Below are 21,578 nucleotides of genomic sequence, written 5' to 3'. Positions count from 1 at the left end.
GCTGACTGAGCCCTTTAGTTCAGTTCTGTCCTGGCCTGTGAATAAACAAGAGCTGTCTGAAGAATTGCTGTGTCGTCTGATATGTTCACCCACAACTTAACATTTCAGGCATTTGTAAACTCGCAATCAGACGGCTCAAGGCGTTCTACAACAAAACCTACACAAAAGAAGAAATAAAAAAGACTGCAACTGCTGCTCTCTCACACAGCAAGCTGAGGAACTTCTAAATTCCACAAACGTATCAAGGCACCCAAACACATATTCTTAAGGTATTTGAATATGCCATACACCCTATGACAACATTTCATAATGTCTTCATAAAGTTATGCTGTGCTCCATATGTGAATGGCAGATATTCATCTTGTGTAGATCGGAAAAACAAATCATGATTCAAATTGATTCAAAAAGCAATGGTTCTATAGGAAATCAAATGGTGAGACTGAATAAGTGAGAACAAACACTTTGGATAGGGATGGTGCAAAAAACAGAGAGAACAGGCCAGCGCATCCCTTTTATAAATAAAATTGTTGCAAAAAACAGTGGGATGTGTCAGAGATACCCAAGAACAATGTTTTAGAACTGAAACGCCTGCAATAATGAAATAATTAATTGATTATTATGCAGGGGCATATGTTAGACAAGATACACATAGGAGCAATGAGATCAGTACATTATTTGAAATGTTATTAACTTCTTCCCAGCCAAAACCTATTTTTCACAAAAAGAAGAAGATAAAACGCCTGGCTCACAAGAGGTTCCATGTTCTGCTACCTGTTCCAGCAATAAACAGGGTTGCACAAAAACAGCCCAGAGCAACAACTACCAACTAATCCATGGGTAGGCAAACTAAGGCCTGGGGGCTGGATCTGGCCCAATCGCTTTCTAAATCCGGCCTGCGGACGGTCTGTGAATCAGCATGTTTTTACAAGCAGAATGTGTGCTTTTATTTAAAATAGGACACTTTAAACATCCAGGTATGAATCTACTCATCTGTATCACAAAGACATCTCAATACTGACTTTCTGCATTTGTACATTAGTTTCTGTTATTTAGAAAATGTAGCTGCGATATAACAATTATCTCTCAAACCCAATTAACGTTGTTGGTGGCGACATGGGCGATGCCAGGATTTTTGTTGTGGGGGGAGCCAAAGTTGTTGAGGGTGGGTTGTTGTTTTTTTTAAAACGATGTAATATAGAATAAGAGAACAAGAAGAACTTAAGTTTAGAGAAGATTGGGAAATGTTTATGGAATATATGGGGGGGATTACGTACACTTGAAAATGTTGGCAGCATTAAGATAAATTCAGCAGTGTAAGTTTTGATGGATGTAATAATGGAACACTGGTTTAGCTTATGGAAAATATGCAGGGATTTAAGATATGCAAAATAAACCATGGAAAGAGAAGAAGGGAATTCATTGATATTTTAAGGTTGTTTAAGGAGACTCTTGAGAGTCCCATGGACTGCAAGAAGATCAAACCTCTCCATACTGAAGGAAATCAACCCTGAGTGCTCACTGGAAGGACAGATTGTGAAGCTGAGGCTCCAGTACTTTGGCCACCTCATGAGAAGAGAAGACTCCCTGGAGAAGACCCTGATGTTGGGAAAGATGGAGGGCACAAGGAGAAGGGGGCGACAGAGGACGAGATGGTTGGATAGTGTTTTCGAGGTTACCAGCATCAGTTTGACCAAACTGCGGGAGGCAGTGGAGGACAGAGGTGCCTGGCGTTCTCTGGTCCATGGGGTCACGAAGAGTCGGACACGACTAAACGACTAAACAACAACAACAACAACCACAGAGCCTAGGGCTTGCTGATCAGCAGGTCGACCGTTCGAATCCCTGCACCAGGGTGAGCTCCCGGTCCTTGCTCCTGCCAACCTAGCAGTTTACCTTTACCTTACCCATGACCATTAGGTCCAGTCATGGCTCACTCTGAGGTTGCGGCGCTCATATCGCAGCTTCCGGGTCATGTGACCAGCATGACTAAGCCGCTTCTGGCGAACCAGAGCAGCACACGGAAACACCGTTTACCTTCCCGCTGGAGCGGTACCTATTTATCTACTTGCACTTCGTGTTTTTGAACTGCTAGGTTGGCAGGAGCAGGGACCGAGCAACGGGAGCTCACCCCGTCGCGGGGATTCGAAACGCCGACCTTCTGATTGGCAAGTCCTAGGCTCTGTGGTTTAACCCACAGCGCCACCCGCCTAAATAAATATTTATTTGTTTTGCTGTCTTCTTTGATTTTAGCACACATTTGCAAATTTATTTTAAAGTTTTACTCAGCGGGGGGGTTGGCTATGCGTAGCAGAAAAGGGGTTATTCAGAAATTTGGTTTCTCATCCCATCCTTCCCACCTAATAATCCCAGGTGAGATATATGAATTCGTTCTGCATTCTGTATTTCTGCACTTGAGCTGCTCATTGGTCCCTGGCTGCGTAGCGATGATGACGACGGCTGACTTGCGCAAACGTCTGCGCTGCAAGCCTTCGAGCAGCAATCAAAATACGATGCTTCCCGTCCAAGATTCTCCTCTTCGCTCCCAGCTCCCTCGCTCCTCTTCCCCCCGCCCCCGCGGCGCTGTCTCCGCCCAGCTCTCTGATTGGCTCATCGCTCCTACCTGACGCACCGCGCGCAGCTGCTGAGGCCCCGCCCTCCGGAGTAAGCTCCGCCCCCAGGCGCATCCTGCCACAGAGATAGAAAAAGGTTAGAGTAATACGAAACGGAGAGTTTAAAAAGAGAGACAATGTTCAGCAGGCTATCCAACCCCGCCGCGCTTGGGGGCCCATAGAAAGCAATGGAGAAACACGGGTTTTGGGGAGCACCGTGAGTGCCCAGGATGAAAACAGAAGCAGGATCAAATATTTTGTTTTAGTTACGTTTTTATTAAACTTATTGGTTGCTCATCTTCTCAAAGTCTCTCTGCGACTTGCAGCAAACACACACACACACAAAATGCCATCAAGTTTTTATTTATTTTATTTACTTATTAAGCTTATTAGTCACTTGTCACATGCAACTTGCAGCAAATACACACACACACAAACACACACACAATACCGTTAAATACTTATTTATTTTATTTATTCTTATTTGTCATCTGAAGGATATTTATCAACTTATTAGTCATTTGTCAAAGCCCTTCTCGGGGGCTTGGCTACTGTTGTATGCTAGGGCTGCCATACATTACCAGGATTTCAAAGGCGGAATTGAATTCCAGGGGAAATTTCTGAAAGGCGGTGCTTTGTCCTGGATCTTAGGGAAGTCAATTGAAAGATCAGGGTTTTCAGCATTCCTTCAAAAAAACTCAATAACTTTCAAGGTGTCCTGGTTTACTTTTTGAAATATATATGCTGACAGGTGAGAGCTGAGTGCAGGGTGGGGAACAAAGGGGGACAAACTACCGCAAAAGGAGCGTGATGTGTCCCGCTTCAGAGGTGTTACACCTCCCCTAACACCCAAAACTCATATCCTAAACGTCCACTGCCTTGGAGGGATATCTCTGTCAGAAAAAAAGGCTAAAGAGCAAACGCTACACAAATCCAGAGTGGACTCTCTAAGACACTTGCATGGCGCCTTGTACGTCTCCTTCTGTTATGTACTGAGTTGAATAGGATCCAAAATGCAGCAGTCTGATTGGTCCTAGAACAATAGGATCCAAAATGCCGCAGTCTGATTGGTCCTAGAACAATAGGATTCAGAATGCAGCAGTCTGATTGGTCCTAGAACAATGCAGCAGTATGATTGGTCCGCAGGAGCCACCCAATCCAGCTGCAGATGGAAGTGAATACACAACCTGATTGGCCTACAGGAATTAGCCAATCACGGGCAACCCATTGTGTAAATAATGTATATAAAGCAGATACTTTGGGGGAACATTCATTCCTCCTCACCACTATGAGCTGAATAAAGAGCATGAAATACACTCTCGACTCTGAGTATATTTCACCTTTTGTCAACTCCTTCAGCCAAGCTGGTGCCAAATGTATTGCTCTGCTGTCCTTTGAACCACATTGGTGAGGCCGAGAGTGGGGTCTTGTCGCCTGGGCATGCCAGGACCTCCATACGCACTGCCCAGGCTGGCGCCCAAGGACGCCACTTTGGTACTGCTAACACAATGGTTCGACTTCACCCCTGGAGGTGTACTCCACTGTATTTTTAGACAGAGGGATGCTGTTGTAGGAAAATCCTTGGGCTCACTTTGGATTACAAACAAAGACGCTAGCCAAGAATATAAGCGCAAAACAGCAGCCAGTAGGCTTGATCTTTATTCAACAAGACTGCTGCAACAGCACTTCCACCCACCACATGGGAGAAGCAGGAAGAAATCCAGAACAAAGGAGGGTTCAAACTTCTATCAGTTTCCAAAATTACCAGTAACACCCGTAAAACGACATCACAACTACATCATAGTTACATCACACAAGGGGAGGGCTATGTGGCAGTAACCTGAGTACCAGGGCTTGCCCCCTACCCTTCCCTGAGCTCCACTTTACACCCATCAAGTAAGACAATAGGTAAAGGTAAAGGTACCCCTGCCCGAACGGGCCAGTCTTGACAGACTCTGGGGTTGTGCGCCCATCTCACTCAAGAGGCCAGGGGCCAGCGCTGTCCGGAGACACTTCCGGGTCACGTGGCCAGCGTGACAAAGCTGCATCTGGCGAGCCAGAGCCGCACACGGAAACGCCGTTTACCTTCCCGCTGGTAAGCGGTCCCTATTTATCTACTTGCACCCGGAGGTGCTTTCGAACTGCTAGGTTGGCAGGCGCTGGGACCGAGCAGCAGGAGCGCACCCCGCCACAGGGATTCGAACCGCCGACCTTTCGATTGGCAAGTCCTAGGCGCTGAGGCTTTAACCCACAGCGCCACCTGCGTCCTATAAGACAATACTGTAGTAATATTTACAAGTTCCTGGTGCTCTTGGCCAAGCAATCACACTTATTTGTCTAGGATAGGAGTGCTATCTAATTTTGAATGATCCGCTATCAACAGGTGGCGATTACTCGTCTAGCACCCATCTACCAGGATGCCCAGGATTATGTCATTCCTGCAACAATGCCAACAGTGTATACATAATATATGGACACTGCGTTACAAAGTTTTCTATAAACATGACATGAAGGCTGGCAACATCAACCCTGCTGTGTGGAAATCCCTTGCAGATGACCACTGCATTGCCTGGAAACAATCAGGTTGTGTACACACAGCAGTGAACTGAGGTTACAGGACAACTGGGAGGAACACCAAGAGAGAAACGCCACATTACACCTGCATCAGCGCAACCAGACACTTTCATCTGCCGCAGCTGCAATAAAACATGTCTCTTCTGTGTTGGTTTCTGCAGCTGCAGCAGGCGCTGTAACTCTCCAATGGTTTGACTTCACCCCTGATGGTGTACTCCCTCCCACTGTCTCTCAAGACCGACAGATGCGAACGACAATTACAAGGTATAATACAATATTATCTTGACAGATTAGTAGTTTACATAATGAAGTCAGCGAGACACCGTGCCCCCTCTGCGAGAGAGTCAGAGGGTGGCAACACAAGAGCAGGGCCTTTTCTGTAGTGGCTCCCTGCTTGTGGGATGCTCTCCTCAGGGATGCTCACCTGGTGTTTTGATTACATATCTTTAGGTGCTGGGCAAAAACATTCCTCTTCTCCCAGGCCTTTGGCTAATTACACAATCTATGGCCTTTTATGACGTGGGTGGCACTGTGGTCTAAACCACTGATCCTTGGGCTTGCCAATCAGAAGGTCGGTGGTTTGGATCCCCGCGACGGGGGTGAGTTCCCGTTGCTCCTGCCACCTAGCAGTTCGAATGCATGTCAAAGTGCAAGTAGATAAATAGGTACCACTCTGGCGGGAAGGTAAACGGCGTTTCCGTGCGCTGCTCTGGTTCGCCAGAAGCGGATTAGTCATGCTGGCCAAAGCGAGATGAGCGCTGCAAGCCCAGAGTCGTCTGCGACTGGACCTAACAGACAGGGGTCCCTTTACCTTTATGGCCTTTAAAGCTCTCTCTCTGTGTGGGGTGGATTTGGGAGTTATTGTTTGTTTATGTATTTTGGTGTTTCTATGCTTTAGACCGCCCTATGGTGCACTGATGAAAGTCGGTATATGAATTTACCACAGATCAACAAATAATAAACAGCGTTTTCAGATGGACACACCGCGGCCCCATCACACCCAAACCAAAAACTTATATTATTCCACTGATTTATTACAGAGTAACCCTACACGCGTCTAGAAATATCGTTCCACAGAGTTCAGCGGGGATTTCTTCCCAGGTACGTGTCATAATGGTAACAAGCATTATACTTAGGGCAGTTTTCAGATGGGAGGCCTGAATAAGAATCATGTTTATGCCACGTGAACTCGGCAATCCTATCAGACAGACTCTCTTTCTTTTTCCTAGCTCTCTGTGCTGCTTTCACGTATTGACGCCGGGAGGGAGCGCGCCTGCTCGCTCGCCCGCGCGCGCGCGCGCGCGCACTCCTCCCCGCCCCCTCCCAACCGGAACCGTGGAGGTTGCTAGGGAAACGGGAGAGACGCTGCCCGCCGGCGCTTTGGGAGGGAGGAGAGCGCGAGCGAGGGAGGCAGCGGGGGAAAGGAAAGGTGAGGGGGGGAGGGAGGGAGGGAAGGAAGGAAGGAGGGGCTCCCTTGGGGGTGGGGCGAGGGGGGTTGACCGACACCCCCCATATTAATTCCAAGCCCCTTTCGTCAGCCCGTTTGCGGGGCGAACGCGGGAAATCTTCGTCCCCATTCCCGTCTATTGGAGACACTGACTCTGCCTCCCCCCCCCCCGCACCCTCCTGCAAGGAAGGAAGGGCTCCCACGCGGGGAGAAGGGGGCCCGGGTTTCCTTCTTCTTAAATCTGCACGGCTTTAACCCGACCTCTTCCTCCTCTGGGGAGTCGGCTGAGGGGGAGGTTTTTTCTCCCCATGGTCATGTTGGTGGTGGCTCCCGATTTTTGCAGAGGGAAGAAGACCCAGGCACAGGTGGGCACAAGCAGGTGCACGCCACACACACACACACACACACACACACACACAGACACAGAGACACGCAGACACACACACACACACACACACTCTCTCTAAAACCCAGACACAAACGCACGCACGCACACAGACACACACACACACACACAAAAACAGACACAGGCACACACAAAGACACACAGATACAGATGGACACAGACACGAATGCACACAGACACACACTCACAGACAGACACAGGTACACACACACGTATAGAAAGATACACAGACACAGGCGCGCGCGCACACAGACACGCAAGCACACAGACAGACAGACACACACACACAGACATACAAACAGACACAGGCACACACACATACACAGAAAGACACAGGTGTGTGTGTGTGCGCGCGCAGACAGACACATAGGCAGACTCACACACAAAAAACAGACACACAAAGACACACAGATGCACACACTCACAGACGGACACAGACACACATGCACACAGACACACACTCACAGACATACACAGGCACACACACACACATATATAGAAAGATACACAGGCACACGCACACACAGACACACACACTCACAGATGCGCAACAACACACACAGACACATACAGACACAGGCACGTGTATGTGTATGTGTATGCGCATGCACACACACACACACACGATACACCCTGCTGGGGAGCAGCCTCTGGTCCAAATTACACATTTCCCTTATATTATATAAAATGTTTTTTACACAGCCATTTTTATATATGTGAGGGAAACTCAATCCCCTTCCCAATTTTTTTTTGGGGGGGGGGCACAGGACGGACTCGCCTTCCCATCTTCTAAGAAGCTTGGACACCTTCTTCCTCCATACCCCAGGCTCTCCCCACAACACTGTTCTGTAAAATATGAGCACAATCAGCGGTTCTCCTTCTAATATGCCTAGGTGTCCCCACTTAGGATGTTTCATATCACAAATGGGTCCCGGAGATGTTGCAAAAGGGTAGCTCGCAACAGCTTTTTAACAAATCGGGTTTTCCTTGGGAAAGGTGAAAGTTGGTTAAAGGGGAGAAGGGGTTAGGTGTTCATGAACAGCGCTGGTTCCATAATAAGCGCCACTCTAGAAGCATCGCTCAGTCTATCCAAGAGCCTCTCCTCCCAGCCTCAGTTGTATGCAGGGTTAAAGAGAGACTTGCATCTTCCGCTTCTTTGGCAAACTTAGTGACCCCAAATCCTCTCCACTGTACCACAAATTCTGCTACCCATGGCTGCCAGAATGTCTTTCTGTACTACTAAAGTTCTTGTTAAAATCTCATTTTCTTCTTCTGAGTTATTTCTATCTCATTGAAAGTGATTTTGCAACTAATTTAGTGACAACTCTGGCCATTACCTTTCAATACAGCAACCAGGGGTGAACTATTCTGTATCTACAAACTTGTATTAATTGAGCCAGCATTGACTTACCAAATGGATAGCACCCATGATAATTAAATTCCTTGGGCTCAAGATATGCTATCCAAATATTCTTAATTTCCAAACTTTATAAACTTGAATTTTATCTAGTTCTTGGTGTGCTTATCCTGCATGTTATAGCCACATTTTTATGATGCAAAATGTATGTCTTTTTCTCATGGCATTATTCATTGCCGTAATCTCTAGGGCCAACTTATAGCAGTGTTTATTGAGCATCCTGCTCAGTTTAGTAACTCTGGACAGAAATATCTGTTAGGGGAGTTGTTTCCACCTGTGACATGTCATAGTTCTCGGAATATTGTTAAGTCACTGGAAGAGCCAAGGGAAACAGAATGTTTAGACTTCAGAGAACCATAGTACCTGGTTGACTTAAACGCCCTATCTGCCTTCTCTCTTATTTAATCGTCTTTCATTTTTTCCCCATGCCCTTTCCTCCCCTCTCTGTTTCCCTTTCCTTCTCCCTCCTCCCTTTCCTTTTGTTGTACATAGTGTGGCAAACCTGCCTCCAGAGAACCAATTCTGCACAGTAGAGCGCCGCAATGAGAGGGCAACAGCAGCTGCAGTGATCCTGAGCGTGAGTGCTTTAGAGTAAGGCAGAGGTTTTCAACCATTTTGGGTCCACGGCTCCCTTGACCAACTAAATTCTTCGTCTGGCACCCCTGTGGGGCTCAGGAGCCCCGTTATGTCACCCCTTGCCTGCAGAGCTGGCAGCCCCTCACCCCTTTTCCGAACCCTCCCTTGTAGAGTGTTCCCTCAACCTCCTCTCCTCTCCCCTCTCCTTGGGAGTCCTCTGGGCAGCCGCAGATGCTGCCCCTGGTCTCTGAGCTGCACCCCCTGCCCCAAATAAAGGTGCCTCTTCACTCTGCCCCACAGGGGCCTGGGGAAGCAACCCCTGGCCAGCCCCAGAGGCAGCATGCGCCTGGGAACCTTGTAGCTAGGGCTGCTGCAAAAGACAGCTGTGCAAGCCTTTGGGAGGCAGAGATGTGAGAGGGTATCAGAGGAGGAAGGGAAAATAAGAGAGACAGAGGACAGTGGTGCCCTCAGCACCCCTGACCCTCATTCAAGGCACCACAGGGTGCCACGGCGCACTGGTTGAAAACCACTGGATTAAGGAGCACAGAAAAGCAAATTGGAACAATTAACGAGTTGCAGAGGTTCCAGCACCCATTAACAAACTATGACCCTTATTGCATGGAAGTGAACTAAGGCGCAGGAGAATGGATCGATGGTTTCCTTTTCCATAGTTGCTTGAAGTGGAGGAAATATTTTTGGTTAAACATTTTTCATTTCTAAATTATCTTAGTATCACAGCATTGTGGGTCTGAGTTAGAGAAGCATGAGATCAGCAGAAGGTTGTACATCACCGAGAAACAGTGACTAACTGCTGCAATACTATATCCACTTTCTTGGGAATGAGCTTCGTTGAACTCTGGAACTTACATATGAGTAATATATATAGGATTGCCCTGCAATTGTTCATAGGTTACCATATGGAATCCCATGGAATACTACATGGGTAACTCAAGGAGTAAAGTCATAGGATTGTACATGTGCTATTAAGTTTTTGTTCCAGTTCTATGTGGAGAAACCTGCTTTCACATGTATTTTTGTTTACTGGGTCATGTACACAAAAGTACATTTTATAACACCTAATCGTTTGAGTTTCCGTTAATAAAGGAATATCTTAAGATCACTTTACCTAAACAGGAGTCTCAGACAGGGCAGTTATTTTAGTTCTGAACTCTTTGTCAATCTGAATGTTTCTTGCCAATGAGCTAATGTTTCATTTCAAAATAATGCCAGACAGGGTTTTATTTTTCATTTTTCACTGTGTTTCATTTTAAATAAGCAAAGACCTTACAAATATGTGTTAATGTTAATTAAAGTTAAGTAAAAACTAGGAAATAATACCTTCAGCACATTATATTACATTAGTACACCTAACAGCAAAAAGTAACCAAAATCATTACTTCTATATCCCTGTATGTTTTCCTGTTATTTACTAAATAGCCACCCTTTTTACCAACAAAATAAAGAGTTAATTATACCAGACATGGATTTACCTTAGCATTCATCAGCTGTCATTTATGGAAACTGGGGGATACAATTTGATATTTGTTCTTTGGTCTCAAAGGCCTTGTCACAGTATGGCTGTATTTTCAGCACTTCCAGTCACTTAGCCTGAGCTATGTAAATGTCAGTTCAAACTTAGGGCAGGGATTATGAAACATACAGGAAGGTCTGCTTTTTATCTTCTTAGGCAGACAAGTGCTTGAAGAAGTCTGAGTCATAATACGCCCTCTTGACTCTTGCCCTTGTTGGCTAATGAATAGTAAGTCATTGGACATTGGCTAGCCTTATTAGCATGGTAGAAAGAGCATCTTTGTCAGAGGAGGTCTTTCCCCTTCTTTGACAGAGGCAAACACATTTTAGAAAACCCTACTGACCTAGTTAATCATACGACAGTTTCAAATATGCCTGGAGGTGGGCATAGTATTCAAATTGATGGTGGCTGATGAACCGAATACACTTTTAAATGAAACTAATAATGTGGATCCATTTCAGAATGGTTTCAGACCCAGTTTTGATCCTGAGATTTCTTGGTTGCCAATCCATGCTAGAGAGAAGAGGGTAGATTTTGCAAGGTGCCTTAAAAAAATAATAATGCAGGTGCCTGGTGAACAAAACTTGGGAGTGCCACAATATGGGGCTACCACATAAAAAGCCCTGTTAGGGACAATTACCAGGGAGCTGGGACTGCAGAAAAGTTGGCTGAACTTTACGTTCTGGTAAGGCTTCCCCCTTCAGTTGCTGGTGAATATGGATTGCATGTCAAATAAGTAGCTGAACTAGGACAACTGACCTCTGTGGCCACGATCCAAATATTGCTTTAAGAACATAGTTAATTTATGGACGTTCTGGCTTTCCCACAGATTTACTGCTATGCCATCAGTTTAGATTTGAAAATGTTGGTAAAAATTGCTCAACATGATCCCTATATGCTTGGTAGGTAAAGGTAGAGGGACCCCTGACCATTAGGTCCAGTCGTGACTGACTCTGGGGTTGTGGCGCTCATCTCGCTTTATTGGCCGAGGGAGCCGGTGTACAGCTTCCGGGTCATGTGGCCAGCATGACTAAGCCGCTTCTGGTGAACCAGAGCAGCGCACGGAAACTCCGTTTACCTTCCCGCCAGAGCGGTACCTATTTATCTACTTGCGCTTTGGTGTGCTTTGGAACTGCTAGGTTGGCAGGAGCAGGGACCGAGCAACGGGAGCTCACCCCGTTGCGGGGATTCGAACCACTGACTTTCTGATCGGCAAGTCCTAGGCTCTATGGTTTAACCCACAGCGCCACTCGCTTGGTGGCAAGATAAATTACCATCCAGGCAGCCTGGGCAACTCATTCACCACCTTTAACCCCAATGCGTCCAGGAACCCAACAAAACGATAATTTGATAATCTAGGGAATGAAGAGTGACCAGCTTGGAAAAGCTGACAGGAAGCAGTAGAAATGAGCTGAAGCTGAACAAGTCTAAGACTATCAATGAACCACAGGAATCCCTGCAAACACCACAGATTACCCCAAGCCAGGAATTCAAGGCTTGTGAGATTGTGAAAAAGTTCCTAAGTAAACAGATGATTCAGTTGAGAGCATTCTTGCTCTAGCTTGGTGCCAGTGTCTGGATGTTGTTCTCATGCGGCGTTATTGAGACTTAAAGGCATCACTAAAAATTGCCGCATAACAGTTGTGTAATGAACAATGTTGGTGGTGTTATAGTTGCTGATACCAGTCAAGGGATATCACAGCCATGGTCATTGGCAAGTAAATGGCAAGTCCCTAGGACGAAATGACTTTTTGTGTTCACTCTCTTATAAATGGTATATTAGCTTGACTTAGAAACAGGCCTTCTCTGTAAGTAGTGACACAGATGCAACAGATACAGCCCTTCTTTTTGGAATACCCTCTTCCCACTGCTACATGGGAAGCAGCCAGAGTAGGATGCTAAAGACTGCTAAGAACACATATTGTGCACGTCCTTGACATTGCTTATGTTTTGATGATGATTTTATTTAGCTAGATTGTATTGTTTAATCTTTATTTTATTTTTATATATCTTTAACATTTTAGTGTTGGAATTTTATTGGGTGAACTGCTTCAGGGTTCTTTAAATGGGAGGCAGTCTACATTTTTTAATAAATAAAAAATCAGAATTGCTTTCTCTCTGCCCGCATTGCATTTGCTGTGAGGATAAATTACAAGTTGTCTAAATTATTTGGCAGAATTGAATAGAAGTAGTTTTATATTAACTGTGTTGCTCTTAATACTTCTACGCTGTGACATAGATAGATACATTAAACCAGTGTTTTTTTCGGGGGGGGGGAATGCAGGGGTACGCATACCCCTAAACATTTTGTGAGTCTAAGTTTGGCCCTATTGAGGGGCAATACTTCAATATGAGTAGGAAAATGGGAGTACCCCTAAACATTTTTATGGGGGGGGGAAGCACTGCATTAAATAGTATAATTTATGCATCTACCCTTGTCACAGTATGGATAATAATTTATTTTTCTTTATATTAAAAACAAACAAACTCTAATTGTAAGAAATAAGGTTTGTTGTGCTTGGAGCCAAACAGCAGCATCCTTTTCGACCTTACCTGTTTTCAAAATGATGCCCTAGAGAATATGGAGTCAATCAGATTACCTGCCTTCTATTCTCTGGGATATCACTCTGGGTGATCTTTGATAAGTATTTGCTAAATGTATTTTACCTTGCAAAATTGATTTATTTATAATTATTATCATTAATTATCATCACCATCATCATTATTAATTTAATTTATTACCCGCTGTTCACCCTAAGGTCGCAAGGCAAATTACAACAATTTAAAATGCCACATTAAAAACAAAAAAATTCCTTCCAGTAGCACCTTAAGACCAACTAAGTCAGTTCTTGGTATGAGCTTTCGTGTGCATGCACACTTCTTCAGATACGAAAATGCACACGAAAGCTCATACCAAGAACTGACTTAGTTGGTCTTTAAGGTGCTACTGGAAGGAATTTTTTTGTTTTGACTATGGCAGACCAACACGGCTACCTATCTGTAACATTAAAAACACTTTATCTTGATCACTGGTGGGCAGTCTAGAGTTTGTTGTTGTTTAGTTGTTTAGTTGTGTCCGACTCTTCGTGACCCCGTGGACCAGAGCACGCCAGGCACTCCTGTCTTCCACTGCCTCCCGCAGTTTGGTCAAACTCATGCTGGTAGCTTCGAGAACACTGTCCAACCATCTCATCCTCTGTCGTCCCCTTCTCCTTGTGCCCTCAGTCTTTCCCAACATCAGGGTCTTTTCCAGGGAGTCTTCTCTTCTCATGAGGTGGCCAAAGTATCGGAGCCTCAGCTTCAGGATCTGTCCTTCCAGTGAGCACTCAGGGCTGATTTACTTCAGAATGGATAGGGTTGATCGTCTTGCAGTCCATGGGACTCTCAAGAGTCTCTTCCAGCACCATAATTCAAAAGCATCAATTTTTTGGCGATCAGCCTTCTTTATGGTCCAGCTTTTTAATGTCTCTGCTTTTTGAGATGCTGTCTAGGTTTGTCATTGCTTTCCTCCCAAGCAGCAGGCCTCATTGCATGCTGGCATCAAAGAAAGGGAAAGGGGAGTGGCAGAGACAAAGGGGGTGGGGGGGTAGCAGAAACAGAGAGCAAAGGGCAACCCTTCCCACTTTTGGCTGCAGCCCCACCCACCACCAGCCTGAATGCTAGGGATAGATTCTCCCCATGGGAATGTGACCCTCAAGAGAAAAAAGGTTCCCCTCCCCTAATCTTGATAGTTCACCCCGTTCCTTAAAGTGTTAGCCCAGACTTGCAATGCCATTAGACTTGCAATCTTATTTAGGAAATTAAGTTTGGCCCTTTGCTAACCTGACATCAACATATTAATGAAAGTTTAGATCTAGAGATAATTGATTTTACTGCCCATTGGGAACCAGCTAAATATTGGCTCAGGAAACCACAGGGTTTTTTTAAGGTCACCCATATATATATATGCCATAGGCTTGGCCGACTGAGTCTTTTGGCCTCAGGTTGTAGCTTGTGGATTTACAGGCCAGAGCTGATTCCTGGAACTGACCTGAATCCTGTAATTATGCACCTTGTAACTTCTTTCGAAAGCAAGATTACTATTTTCAGATAAGGAAATAATGTGCTTGTGCGTTCCCTGCTTTGTGCTTTAGTGTGTGTATGCATCTGTGAAAGACTGCAAGCTCATATTTTTCTTTTAAATGGGTTTTGATTTGCGCTCCATCTCTAAGCCTTAAAATACCACTAAACACCCTACCAATACAGTATTGCTATATTTTAGGTTGGGCTTCCTTTCTGGTTTAAATAGGAATCTGGTGGCTAGCTTCCAAAAGTTTAAAGGATAACATTATCTTACTGGTTTGGGAGCCGCTTTTGCATCCCATCGTAATCAGATGTTGACTATGAAGGGGAGAGAACGCCCTAAGATCAACACCTGCTTTGTGACAGTCTGTTTTATCTGTAGGTTTTCCTGAAGTACTGCCATGTACGAAGCAAAAGAAAGACAGAAGTTTATCAGTGATGCTCAGTACCTGAGAGAGATGCAGCACAAGATGGATTCAGAGTATCAGGTAGGGCCGTTTATCCACCGTGTTGCCATTTTCATGAAGAACGTAAACACAAAGCTACGAGGGATGAGGCTAACTTCATCAGGTGCACCATCATTTAAGTCCAGGTCCGGATTTAGATTTGATGAGGCCCTTAGCTACTGAAGGTAATGGGGCCCTTTATATGTCCTTTGGTTTTGGAACAGACTTTCGGAACAGATTAAGTTTGAGAACCAAGGTACCACTGTATGTAAAGGTAAAGGGACCCCTGACCATTAGGTCCAGTCGTGGCCGACCCTGGGGTTGCGGTGCTCATCTCGCTTTATTGGCCGAGGGAGCCGGCGTACAGTTTCCGGGTCATGTGGCCAGCATGACTAAGCCGCTTCTGGCGAACCAGAGCAGTGCATGGAAATGCCGTTTACCTTCCCGCCGGAGCGGTACCTATTTATCTACTTGCACTTTGACGTGCTTTTGAACTGCTAGGTTGGCAGGAGCAGGGACCGAGCAACAGGAGCCCACCCTGTCGCGGGGATTCGAACCGCCAACCTTCTGATTGGCAAGTCCCAGGCTCTGTGGTTTAACCCGCTGCACCACCCGTGTCCCATACCACCGTATATAGAAAAGAGCAAATTAGTGATATTTTAGGGAGCAGGCTAGCAGGCGGGGCCCATTACTTACATCATAGGAGCTTACACAACACAATACACTATTGCTGTATGTAGGTTTTGTTTTATTTGTTTTTTATCTCATATTTTGTAAATGTACATCCAGGTTTTTCCCCCTTTAGTTTTGTTGGGGGCCCCCAAGAGAGTGGGGCCCTAAGCTATAGCTAGTTCAGCTTATACGTAAATCCAGCACTGTTTTAAGCCCCTCACATAAACCTCTTTTCAGACAAAGTTGTGCTTGTTTCTTAGGCTTGCCTGAGAAAACAAGAACAGACTAAAGAGCAGTCTGAGAAGAAACGAGAGCAACACGCCAGACAAGAACTGAGACAGACAAATATATCGTCCATCTCTGCTGTGCGTACTTATGAAAGGCCATGGATTTCCAGAGTCCCCACTAATAGACAGGTAGCTATTTGTTAATTTCAGAGATAAAAATCAAGTACAAGAGAAGAGTAATCTGATAATTCCCCCTAGCCACTCCAGCGTTCAGGATTGCCTCAACCCATCTGGTTGTTAAACAAAGAACATATCAGGAAAAGGAGCTCAATAGGAAAAAAAAATGGCTGCTAGGAATTTGTTCTCTAATTTTTTTTCCATGTAAGTATCTGTGACAAATAAGATGCACTGTATAACATTTATATTTATCCTGGGGACTGGGTGATTATTCATATGCTTTCATCAAGCGTTTACTTTTTGGAGAAATACTCTAGTATATACTTAATTAGCTTTTCTTTGCCTTCTGAACCAACACGCCAGCATGCAAATGTACATATCTATCTACTGTTTTATCTGCTCTTTGCAAAGCCTTTATTATTTCCTTAACATCTGCATTCATTATTTTTCAAAGCATTCATTGTACAGTTTTGAAAATGAAATAGGCTAATTTTACACATTTGCCTAATTTAATACAGTACCCCTCTGCTGACAGCAGAGTAAAAGTTAATCTATTCACACCGTGAAACCTTAAACAAGCCTATCTTGGCTTGAATGCAAGTGGAGGAAAGATCTGATCGAATGCAATTGAACACTGGTGAGGGTTCATCATCCAGCCCACCTAGTGGCAGTGAATGCAGCAAAGAAGGCACACTTTGCTTCTTCATTGCATCCTCACTATGCCATCCAGTAGAGCTTTTCCGGGTACAGTGGTACCTCGGGTTACAAACGCTTTGGTTTACACATTTTCAGGTTGTGGACCACGGGAAACCCGGAAATACCAGAAAGGGTTACTTCCAGACTTTGCCGCTCGTGCATGCACAGAAGCGCCAAATCGTGTCATGTGCGTGCGCAGACGCGGCACTGCAGGTTACGAACGCTGCGAGTTGTGGACGTGTCTCCGTCATGGATTACGTCTGCAACCCGAGGTTCCACTGTAGTGTGAAGCCCCTTACAGTCTGGCCCGAAGGAGGTGGTAGCACCAATGGTAGCTCATTGTGACTTGTTTGCAAAGCATTTTGAAGACAAAATCACTTGCATCCACTGGGATCTGTTATAGCAGATGAATCTCAAAGGGTGTCCAGAGCATTGTCTTGTCCTGTTGTGTTGGGTGAGTTTCAGTTAGTAAAGGTGGAAGATATGGACAAGGTGCTTGGATTGATCAGGGTGACTACTTGCGCTCTGAACGCTTGCCCCTCTTGGCTGATAAAAACTAGGAGGGATGGGACAGCTGACTGGACCAGGGCGGTGATTGATACCTCCTTGCCAGAGGATGTGGTCCAACAACAACTCAGGAAAACTTCCCTGGGCTCAGAAAATCTAAGTAACTAACGGCCAGTTGCTTATCTCCCTTTTGGGGCAAGGTTCTTGAGCAGGTGGTTGTGGACTAGATCCAGGCGCTCTTGGAGGAAACTGATATTTTAAATCCATTTCAATCCATTTCAATCAATCCAGTTAAGACACTGTTAGTGGCTGGTTCCCTAGGTTAGATCGATTTGAGGTTGCCTCCTCTTGATAGGGTTACACTCCCTCTGAAGAAGCGTGTCTGTAGCTTGCAAGTACTCCTGGATCCTTTGCTGTTGCTTGAGGCTTAGGTGGCCTTGAGGCTTGGGTGGTGGATCTTCTACGCCTCTATCTGGACAGGGATAGCCTAATTACTGTTGCCTATACTCTGGGTAACCTCCAGGTTAGACTACTGCAAAGCGTTGTGTGCAGGTCTGCCTCTGAAAATGGTTCAGAAACTTCAGCTGGAGCAGAATTTGGCAGCCAGGTTGCTCACCAGAGCAAGATGGTTTGAACATATTACACCGATCCTGGACTGACTGCATTGGCTGCCAATTAGCTACCAGGTCCAATTCAGAGTGCTGGTTTTGACCTATAAAGCCTTAAACTGATAACCTCAGATGAACGACAGTATAGATTTTAAAATAATAATAATAATAATAATAATAATAATAATAATAATAATAATAATAATGTTATACATTGGCATTTGCACTTTCTTAATGATCTGGTACAGTTCTCAGCTCTGAAGGATAGCAAAATACACATTTATAAGTGTGTTTTGAGATAAAATTTATTTAGTGCAGATGATGCGGATCTGGTCAGATCTTACTGGAATTCACAAAAAAATAAATTCTCCAGGCATCTTTAGTACGGAGTACTACTCACTACTGAGTAGCCACAATAAGCTCCTAGACATCGAAGGCTAAATAAGAGGCTTCTTCTACTGGAATGTAGCTTTTGCACTGGTTAAGAAGATTCTGTTAATAAATTAACTAATTTTCGCCTTGGCAGACCTCCTCCGAAGAATCTTCTGGATGTGAACTGAAATCTGCTATTAAGCCTCTTGGCAACAAAGGAGAAGCTAAATTTCCTGCCATTGACAAAACATCTGTTAAGCAGAAGCAGAAATCAAGCACATGCTCCAAAAAAACAGAAAAAAGTGGACCTGGCCCCAAAAAAGATTTTTCAGGTGTGTATGGAGAAAGTTCTCAGCTGTTCATTGAAAGAAACGGATGTGTGGAGCTGGAGCCAGTGATGTTCACAAGCTCAAGGGGTCCTAGAGAGGACATAATATATTTGAAGGCTTTTAGGTGAGCAGGCAGGGGACGCGGGTTGCGCTGTGGGTTAAACCACAGAGCCTAGGACTTGCCGATCAGAAGGTTGGTGGTTCGAATCCCCGCGACGGGGTGAGCTCCCTGCTCCTGCCAACCTAGCAGTTTGAAAGCACACCAAAGTGCAACTAGATAAATAGGTACCACTCCAGCGGGAAGGTAAACGGCGTTTCTGTGCGCTGCTCTGGTTCGCCAGAAGCGGCTTAGTCATGCTGGCCACATGACCAGGAAGCTGTACACTGGCTCCTTCGGCCAATAAAGCGAGATGAGCGCCGCAACCCCAGAGTCGGTCACGACTGGACCTAATGGTCAGGGGTACCTTTACCTTTACCTAGGTGAGCAGGCAAGGATTGGAGTCGAAAGAGTCAAATCCAATAAGGCAGCCAAACCCAGCTCAGTACAGATGTTACAGAGCTGCTCTTGCTGACAGATGCATCTGACCTGGAAGATTTTCTTAAACCTGCTGTAGGCAGGGTTAAGCTCCCTCTGAAGGAGGAGGTTTGCAGGAGGAGATGCTATTAGATCTGTCTTTGGATTCCTTGGCAGAACCTTAAATGCAAAGCCCCTTTCATCACCTGAGGCTCCTGTGCCAGTGGCAACCTCTCCTGCACAGAGATAACTGGGGCACAGCTAATCATCCCCTGGGGACGCTTGATATGGACTGCTGCAGTACATTACGCAGGGCGTTGTTTCTGATGAATGTTCAGAAACAACAAATACTTTAAAACATGGATTGCTAGCTGGGAACCAGGAGTAGTAAGTTTATGTATGCCACCTCCCAGTAGAGTTCCAAGCGCAAATCAAAGTTTGGTTTCAACTTCTGCCCCAAACAGTTTGAGACCCCTGTGGGATGGCTTTCTGCCACATGACCTTGCCTAAGTATTATGCTCATCCTCAGGGGTTCTTCTCTGCTCCCCCATCATCACTACCAGAAGTTAGGTAGGTGATCGCTAGAGATGGGACCTTTTAACTGCAGTGTCCAATTTTTAGAACTCCCTCACAAGGGAGGATTGCCTGGAGTCAAGCCTTATTTATTTTTAGTGTCTTTAAATCCACCCAGGTCTTTTAGATTGATCAGTTTGTTTGTTTTAAGGCTGGAATAGTATTGATTTTTACTGCTGTGCTGTTTGACATGAGTGTTTCATTTCATTGTGTAATTGTGATGAGGGATGGGGTGGTAATTTGAAGCAGTGGAACCTGACTGTGTTACAGAGAGTGAACACAATTGAGGGGACAAAATAAAAAAAATCCTTCCAGTAGCACCTTGTTGTTGTTTAGTCGTTTCCGACTCTTCGTGACCCCATGGACCAGAGCACGCCAGGCACTTCTTTCTTCCACTGCCTCCCACAGTTTGGTCAAACTCATGCTGGTAGCTTCGAGAACACTGTCCAGCCATCTCATCCTCTGTCGTCCCCTTCTCCTTGTGCCCTCCATCTTTCCCAACATCAGGGTCTTTTCCAGGCAGTCTTCTCTTCTCATGAGGTGGCCAGAGTATTGGAGCCTCAGCCTCAGGATCTGTCCTTCCAGTGAGCACTCAGGGCTGATTCCCTTCAGAATGGATAGGTTTGTTCTTCTTGCAGTGCATGGGACTCTCAAGAGTCTCCTCCAGCACCATAATTCAAAAGTATCAATTCTTCGGCGATCAGCCTTCTTTATGGGCCAGCTCTCACTTCCATACATCACTACTGGGAAAAGTAGCACCTTAGAGACCAATTAAGTTTGTTATTGGTATGAGCTTTTGTGTGCATGCACACTTCTTCATATACAGATACAGATATCTGAAGAAGTGTGCATGCACATGAAAGCTCATACCAAGAACAATCTTAGTTGGTCTCTAAGGTGCTTCTGGAAGGATTTTTTTTATTTTGTTTTGACTACGGCAGACCAACATGGCTACCTACCTGTAACTAGAACAATTGAGGTGGGCAGCCTGTCTCAAACAAGCTTTTTTCAACCGTGCTCTCACACTGCCCCTGCCTTACCTTTCACCCCCTTACCTTAGAGAAAGAGTATCTCACCTTGGGGAAGATTTAACAAAAAAGAATAGCTATGAAACATACCCTTTTCTTCTACATGCCCCCACTCACCTTGCCCCTCTGTTTTAGCATTACCATGCAGGGAGGAAATAAAAACCCAGGATTTAGAAAGCACAGTTGGTTTAAGAGAACAGTTTCAAGTCCTTACAAATTCACCCATAGAAAGTGAAGTTTTTCACATAGAAAGTGCAAGCTAAGACATGTACTCCCTGTGCCGTGTCCCGTGTGCAAATGTTATGCAGTCTCATATATTGTGCTCTCTTACAACTTAGTCTCCATGGACCCACGATTCATAAGCCAGAGGTTCCTTAAAAAAAATATTTGCATAAAACAATGTTTATCAGCTTTCCAGAAGCCAATTTTATCAAGAAGACAGCGATTGAACCAGAGAAGTTTTCTGGAAAACACAGACACTGAGAATATGAAAAGAGTGGAAGGAAGAGGGAGGAAAACACCAGTGCTACACGGAATAGCAAAGACTACCAAGAGTGCTGGTGAGAAACTCTTTTTCCGCATTGCATTAAGTTTATACATCCTATTTATAGAAGGCACCCCTGGTCCAGAGCTCCATCATTGTTTCACGGCATAAGTGGAACTATTATGTGAGCGTGTTCTCCCCTGATTGAAGCTGAAGTTGTTTAGATTGAATTCAAAGGAGAGTTTGGTTTGAACATCAAAGCTGCTGCGCCTTGATGTTGGCCTTTTGTTGAAGTGGTTTGAGAGATCACAGCTCAGCTGGTT

At 45.1% G+C, this 21,578-nt stretch overlaps 1 protein-coding gene across 5 annotated transcripts in view; it reads left to right on the top strand.

The window, feature by feature from the left end:
• Nucleotides 1–6,496: 6,496 nt before the first annotated feature.
• MARCHF10 (membrane associated ring-CH-type finger 10) overlaps nucleotides 6,497–21,578 on the top strand; it is a 36,511-nt gene continuing 21,429 nt past the window's right edge. The window contains exons 1-6 of one of the 5 annotated variants that reach the window (XM_083709289.1): nucleotides 6,497–6,612; nucleotides 8,946–9,030; nucleotides 15,005–15,110; nucleotides 16,001–16,156; nucleotides 18,482–18,659; nucleotides 21,182–21,331. In XM_083709289.1, coding sequence (XP_083565415.1) covers nucleotides 15,024–15,110; nucleotides 16,001–16,156; nucleotides 18,482–18,659; nucleotides 21,182–21,331 — 571 coding nt within the window. In that variant the 5' untranslated portion in view covers nucleotides 6,497–6,612; nucleotides 8,946–9,030; nucleotides 15,005–15,023. Of the gene's footprint in view, nucleotides 6,996–8,798; nucleotides 9,045–15,004; nucleotides 15,111–16,000; nucleotides 16,157–18,481; nucleotides 18,660–21,181; nucleotides 21,332–21,578 lie in introns of those variants that run through there. The other 4 variants (XM_083709291.1, XM_083709290.1, XM_083709293.1 and 1 more) reach the window with 4 other exon arrangements.

Source organism: Podarcis gaigeae, assembly GCF_964106915.1.
Source record: "Podarcis gaigeae genome assembly, chromosome: 13".
In the NCBI taxonomy this organism is placed as follows: domain Eukaryota; kingdom Metazoa; phylum Chordata; class Lepidosauria; order Squamata; family Lacertidae; genus Podarcis; species Podarcis gaigeae.
Note: the sequence above shows the minus strand (reverse complement) of the source record. Positions and strands in the feature narration are given on the sequence as shown.